A 6,952-nucleotide genomic window follows, 5' to 3' on the forward strand; every position below is an offset into this window, starting at 1 on the left:
ATCCACATTAATAAACCCTTCTAAACACTGTCACTTCTACAACAAACCTTGATTTACTGACTGATATTTTACTGACTTACGTAATTTGTGATCATCATTTAACGCAAATTTCTATTGAGGTTTGCACATTATTGATGGTACAAATTTCTTTTATTACAGGCAAGATTCTTTCTAAAAATTCAAGCACTTTTCAAGCACAAAAATCAACATTTACTAAATTCAAGTACTTTTCAAGGACTCCCCTCAAATTCAAGGACTTTTCAAGGACTGTGACGAAGCATGTAATACGGATCGTATCGTGAAGGCTGTATCGTAATACGCGATCGTATCGTGAAGGCTGTATCGTAATACGGATCGTATCGTGAAGCTGTATCGTAATACGGATCGTATCGAGAAGGCTGTATCGTAATACGGATCGTATCGTGAAGGCTGTATCGTGATACGGATCGTATCGTGAAGGCTGTATCGTAATACGCGATCGTATCGTGAAGGCTGTATCGTGATACGGATCGTATTGTGAAGGAAGTATCGTGTGATACATACCGTATTGTGAAGTCTGTATCGTGATAGGAATCATATCCTGAAGGTTGTATCATGATACAGATCGTATGATCGTGAAAAGCTGAATTGTATTACCTATCGTATCGTGATGGTTGTATCGCGATTCGTATCGTATTGTTGTATCAAGGCTTGGGTGATAAGCTGTCCTTCAATCAAGGGATATATGATATGGTAGCATTACTTGGGAGTCACATCATATAAGGGGTACGCGATACACTAACCAAGGGATATTATGTAGTAGGGAACCTTACTTCGAAGGCTGTATTAGGGAGATTGCCATGACTGTCATCGTTAACATGATATGGAGATTGTCATTGGTAACTTGATAACGAGTGTCATCGTTTAACTGCAGTGTGGGAGACGGTGCGTACTCACCGCACGACGGCATCTGCATATTGACCGAAGCTGGATGACATGTAGAATGTGCTGCGGCCCCGCCTTTCATCGCACAGCGTCGAAACCATCTACGTCGACCGCTCTCCGCGTGACACATCACGCGGCGGCGCGCGTCGCCGAACGCTTCGGTTCTTATAACGAACGCGCTTCTCGCGAAAACTACCAATGTTAAAGGTTCGCAGTCGTCGAATGTTTCGTTTCTTACACGAACACCTCTCGCGGGGTTTCTCGTGAAAATGTACCGATATAAAAGGTTCGCTAGTCTGGTTGGCGGTTGTCTGAATTAATCAAAGATGAATCTTGTCTCAATGAGTCTCTTGTCTGAATTCAGGTTGAAAATCGCTGCGAATCAACAGGTGACACGTTTCCATCTGATCACGTTCTCAGTAAGTCTGGCCTGATGTTTCCCCAATATGCCGCTATCTGAGGACTTCTCCTATCAAACCGCATTTAGCATGTTCGTGCCATGACGAATTCTATATCCTCATCGCACACAGAAAGCTACACCTCAGCTGAGATACAGCACCGAGTGACGTAGAGAATGCAACTTCCTTTTGACAGGCAGACGATCGCGAGTGGAACACAAGGCAGGATATGCAACGGACACCCAGTTGTTTCCTATGTGGCTGCCACATCCTACCTAGTTACTGTGAAGCTGTGTGTGCTCATGGTGGTTCATGTCTGTACATGGAGCTTTTAAAACATGAAACAGCAAACAGTGATAATAATACACACACACAACAACAGACAGCGCACGTACGCAGCACACACGCACGCACGCACATACACACTCACACACACACACACACACATACACGCACGTGGGCATGGCGTTTCCTGTCCAGATGGTTGCGGATGGGAACTTAATTAATTGAGATTATAAAACATCATATTCATAGCACACATCAGGTGACACACTACGATTAGCCCACAGGAACGATTGCACGATAACCTGAGGGACTGGGTTCTTTCAATTCTCCTCAGTATAGCATACTCCTCATTTGCTTCCCTGGGCTTTATAGTTAAAAATATAAAATATATATATATATAATATATATATATATAATATATATATACATATACATATATATTAAGACTAAAATCAACAGAAACAGTAGGTACTAGATAGCTATAGCAACAATGCTACCATCGGTAATCACTGCTTCGACACATATAATAGTTCTGCTTAGAATGCGGCTAGCAATGAAATACGCTGTTGAAGTTGGACGCTGCTGCCATACTACATGTTAAGTTTTAAAGAAAGGTAAGAATAACATAGTGCAAAAAAACTAAGCTTAATTATTACTATGAAGATAGCATAGTAATAATATAGAATATAGTACGCAATACAGTATGGCTTTAATAACTAGTTTCACCAGTGTGTTACTGTTAGCCATAGCACCGTCTACCCGTCTTTGAACGGCCTATTCTGTGAGACAAATGAAATTTGATAAGAGACGGCATGAGGGCGGCCAAATTTTAGCCCTGCATATAAAATAAATCGTCGCGTTTTTTCCCCTAAGCGCTTCGCACCCGCAGCATCCATCGCTTCGCTCAGATGGTGAGACTCCCTTTTCCTGGCTAACACGCCTGGTTGCACCGTACTGTAGAATATTGGTTACCTTAACAGGTCCTGGATGTAAGAATACAGCATCGTTCGTTCCATCAGTCTCCACCGATGTCTTGCCAACTATGGTGGTTGCATTGTCCGTGAAGCTCTCCCTCATACTCTCATTTCCTGTCAGCTCCATTTTCACCTCCCCCTGTAAATCAAAGTTCATATCTGTAGCTCATTATTTATTCATTAATGCATAATTAACAGACATTTTAATGCTAAAACAGTACTTAACGAAACTGCCAATACTGTATATAATCGAGATTTCATAGAAAAAGAGATGCACGCATCGGAAAAAAATGCACACACTCATCGATCAGGCGATACATTCCTGTTATAAGAGATAAAATACACGAAAATTGACGTGAATGCCAATTCTATCTCAGTGCAGTGTTTCTATAAACTACTCAGTGTCATCACCCTCAGAGTCATCTATCACAAAACTTTCATTCATCGCGTGACTAAAGTTCGCTTATGTTTTTGGTAAGTTTCATTAGCACCTAAAATGAATTTCATTCCACGCGCTTGCGGCGAACCCCCCTATTCACCAGTTTAAGAAGCGCTGTGAAGCGTATCGCGCCCACACGACGGTGTCGTACCAGTACCATAGCACCTCGCTCGCGACTCTTAACACCTCCTCGCGCTCCACGTTCCATCTGCAACGGCCCGCTCTTGCGCGCCACGCCGCTAGTGACTGCATCTTCGCTGGCGGCCGCCGAGCGTCCGACGCCGCTCTCATACGGGGAGAGGAGCGCGTGGGCCACTTGCGCCGTGTCTTGCGGCGTCTCCGCGAGCTTGCCGGAGCTCGCCGCAAGATTCTCCGCCCGCTGTTCGGATTCGTCCGCCGCCGCGCCGCATATATGTATGTGTATACATGGGTCGAAATCATAATGGGCCCGCAGGTCCGATGCACGTATTTTAAGGCTCGGGCCTGACATTTCTAAAACTAGCAAGTCCGACGGGCCCGTAGAAAATCCAACCCCAGCATGCAAAACCGTCCCCGGCACGCCAGCGAGGATGAAAAGTTACCGCAGTATCGCCCACTTGTGTCAAGTTGTGCACAACAGCGACCCAGGTCCTGCATGTAACCTACACTTTGAAGCATGTCGATTCTAATCATTACCAGCAGTCATCTGCACTAATGAGGGGGTCTAATTAACTTATTTCCTGCCACATTTACTTCGAAATCAGCCAGGCTTTTTCTATCATATCTTCGGTAAATAAACACTGAGCTATAGATGACTTAGACATGGAGTAAACATGCAGTTTGTGTACATTCTATTGCTGTAGTGCAGGCCAGCCAACAGTTAAGAAAATATTCCACTAAGAGAGTGGGGACACCAATGAGGACAGTGAGAATTCTGACAGCTCATTAGTAGTCACTGAAGATGTTCTTTATATTACTGTAAAGTGTAAATAAACCATTGTACAAATTTCAGTCTTTTATTTTAAAAGAATTCTGCGGTATCCGGGGAATGATGCGGGCCTATAATTTGCCTGGCAGGCCTATAAAATCCCTTACCTACAGGCCATTTTCAAACTAATTTCTACTCCTGGTATGTTATATACATGTCAAATTTAGTTTGATATGTTAAAAATTCATTCATTTCCATAATGTATAAGTTTCTACATATTCCAGATATATATTAGATTATATAGAATCTTACACATTATGGAGAAATTACTGAATTTCTAACATATCAAACTAAATTGTAAATTTATAACTAAAATGCGGACAACCTAAAAATCATCATGAATTTTAAACACATACACCCATTACCCAGTTGATATTACTAACTGATACTGTATTACACATAAATAATATATATATATATAATATATATATACATATACATATATATTAAGACTAAAATCAAACAGAAACAGTAGGTACTAGATAGCTATAGCAACAATGCTACCAGCGGTAATCACTGCTTCGACACATATAATAGTTCTGCTTACAATGCGGCTAGCAATGAAATACGCTGTTGAAGTTGGACGCTGCTGCCATCTACATGTTAAGTTTTAAAGAAAGGTAAGAAATAACATAGTTGCAAACAAACTAAGCTTAATTATTACTATGAAGATAGCATAGTATAATATAGAATATAGTACGCAATACAGTATGGCTTTAATAACTAGTTTCACCCAGTGTGTTACTGTTAGCCATAGACCCGTCTACCCGTCTTTTGAACGGCCTATTCTTGGATGAGACGGATGAAATTTGATAGAGACGGCATGAGGGCGGCCCAATTTTACCCCTGCATGAAAATAAAATCGTCGGTTTTTTCCCCTAGGGCGCTTCGCACCCGCAGCATCCTCGCTTCGCTCAGATGGTGAGACTCCCTTTTCCTGGCTAACACCCTGGTTGCACCGTACTGTAGAATTGGTTACCTTAACAGGTCCTGGATGTAAGAATACAGCATCGTTCGTTCCATCAGTCTCCACCGATGTCTTGCCAACTATGGTGGTTGCATTGTCCGTGAAGCTCTCCCTCATACTCTCATTTCCTGCCAGCTCCATTTTCACCTCCCCCTGTAATCAAAGTTCATATCTGAAGCTCATTATTTATAATTAATGCATAATTAACAGACATTTTAATGCTAAAACAGTACTTAACAATCCAAAACTGCCAATACTGTATATAATCGAGATTTCATAGAAAAAGAGATGCACGCATCGGAAAACAATGCACACACTCATCGATCGCGATACATTCGTGTTATAAGAGATCAAATATATGAAAATCGACGAGAATCCATGCTACTAGTGCAGTGTTTCTTAAACTACTTCAGTGTCATTCGCCCTCGAGTCATTATCACAAAATTTCATTCATCCGTGACTAAATTTCCTTATGTTTTTGGTAAGTTTCATTCACACTAAAATGATTTCATTCACGCTTGGCCAAACCATTCAACAGTTTAAGAAGCGCTGTGTAAGCGTATCGCGCCCACACACGGTTCGTACGTGTACCATACGCACCTCGCTCGCGACTCTACACCCTACCTCGACGCTCCACGTTTCCATCGGCAACGGCCCGTCTTGCGCGCCACGCGCTAGTGACTGCATCTTCGCTGGCGGCCCGCCGGCGTCCGACGCCGCTCTCACGGGAGACGGAGCGCGTGGCACCATCTGGCGTTTGCGCGTCTCCGCGAGCTTGCGGAAGCTCGCACGAAGATTCTCCGCGCTGTTCGGTTCGTCCGCCGCCGCCGCCGCCCGGAACGAGCGCGGGAACGGCGCCACCTGTTGGAGGCGCGGCGCGACCGTTCCCCGCGCCCGCGGCGAAGGAGGTAGCAGTGCTGCGAGGTGTATCGATGCATCGCTGCTGTCTGTAGACCTGATGCTCTTGCTCACACTTCTCACGTCGAAGCCGGCGATCGATCGTGCGTCCGGCTTTGCGGATTCACGACAGGCAGGCTGGGCGACGACGGCCGGCACAGGAAGTGAAGCGGACGCGGACCAAGACGCGCGCGAGCATCCGTCGTCCTGCGGTGCCGCCACCTGGTGTGCGCGAGACTCCACGCCGCGCGCGTCTCTGCCTCCGGCGTGAGTCGTGGCGGCAGCGACCTCGGAGGTGACGGAGTCGTGGGGGTCGACTCGATGTCGTGCGCCGCCCGCCTCCTCTGCCTCGTCCGTCGTCTCGGCTGGCCCCTCCCGCGGGCTCGGCTCTGCGGCGGACTCGCTGCTAGCTCTGCTGCTCACCGACGCTCCACTCCACGTGTAGCGCATCTGCGCGTATTGCGTTGCCGCTGCCGTCGACGCCTCCGTGCGTGCGCGAGACTCCGACTCGAGACTCGAGACATGAGATGCCGTTGACTCGTCGCTGTTCTGCCTGTAGAGCGTGGCGATGGCGCGGAGGATAGGACTCGCCGAGCGAGGGAAAGCCGCGCACGCCTCCCCCGCCGCGCCGCCGCTGCAGCGCACGCTCCAGCGCGCCGCGCGTCGCGTCGGCGATCGGTCGCGCGCGAGCCGCGGGTCGAGAAAACACGTGGCAGGCTCCGACTTCCCACATCGTGCGTCGTCGTCGGCGGCGAGCGTGTGCCACGCCGACGAGAGCGTTCGTCGTCGGGCAAGACGCCGCAGAAGGCCATCTTCGCTCGCCGGTGTACGGCGGCGACGAGACGCGGCGCTCCGGGGGCGTCGGCAGCGCGACCTGGCCGGCCGGATACTTTCATGACGACGTGCGCGTGGGCGCCCGCGCAAGCCCGCGGCCGCGAGCCGCTGCACGCAGGTGCGCACCGCGCGCAGGCGCGGTCGTTCGGGGCCGGCACGCCGCCGTCGCTGTCGCCAGGGAGGTCCACCGGACGCCGACGTAGTGCGACCACGACGCTCAGCGCCACCTCGTGGTCTCAGGGGGAGCGGCGGGGTCGCGGAGCGGGA

The 6,952-nt window shown here is 47.8% G+C and overlaps 1 protein-coding gene across 1 annotated transcript in view; it reads right to left on the reverse strand.

Moving 5' to 3' along the window:
* LOC106813626 overlaps positions 1-6,952 on the reverse strand; it is a 42,651-nt gene that overhangs the window by 31,336 nt on the left and 4,363 nt on the right. Inside the window, exons 2-3 of the mRNA XM_014817811.1 lie at positions 5,579-6,853; positions 2,580-2,720 (exon numbers count right to left, since the gene is read on the reverse strand). Coding sequence (XP_014673297.1) covers positions 2,580-2,720; positions 5,579-6,853 — 1,416 coding nt within the window. The remainder of the gene's footprint in view (positions 1-2,579; positions 2,721-5,578; positions 6,854-6,952) is intronic.

This window comes from Priapulus caudatus, unplaced genomic scaffold (genome assembly GCF_000485595.1).
Source record: "Priapulus caudatus unplaced genomic scaffold, Priapulus_caudatus-5.0.1 Scaffold801, whole genome shotgun sequence".
NCBI lineage: Eukaryota > Metazoa > Priapulida > Priapulimorpha > Priapulimorphida > Priapulidae > Priapulus > Priapulus caudatus.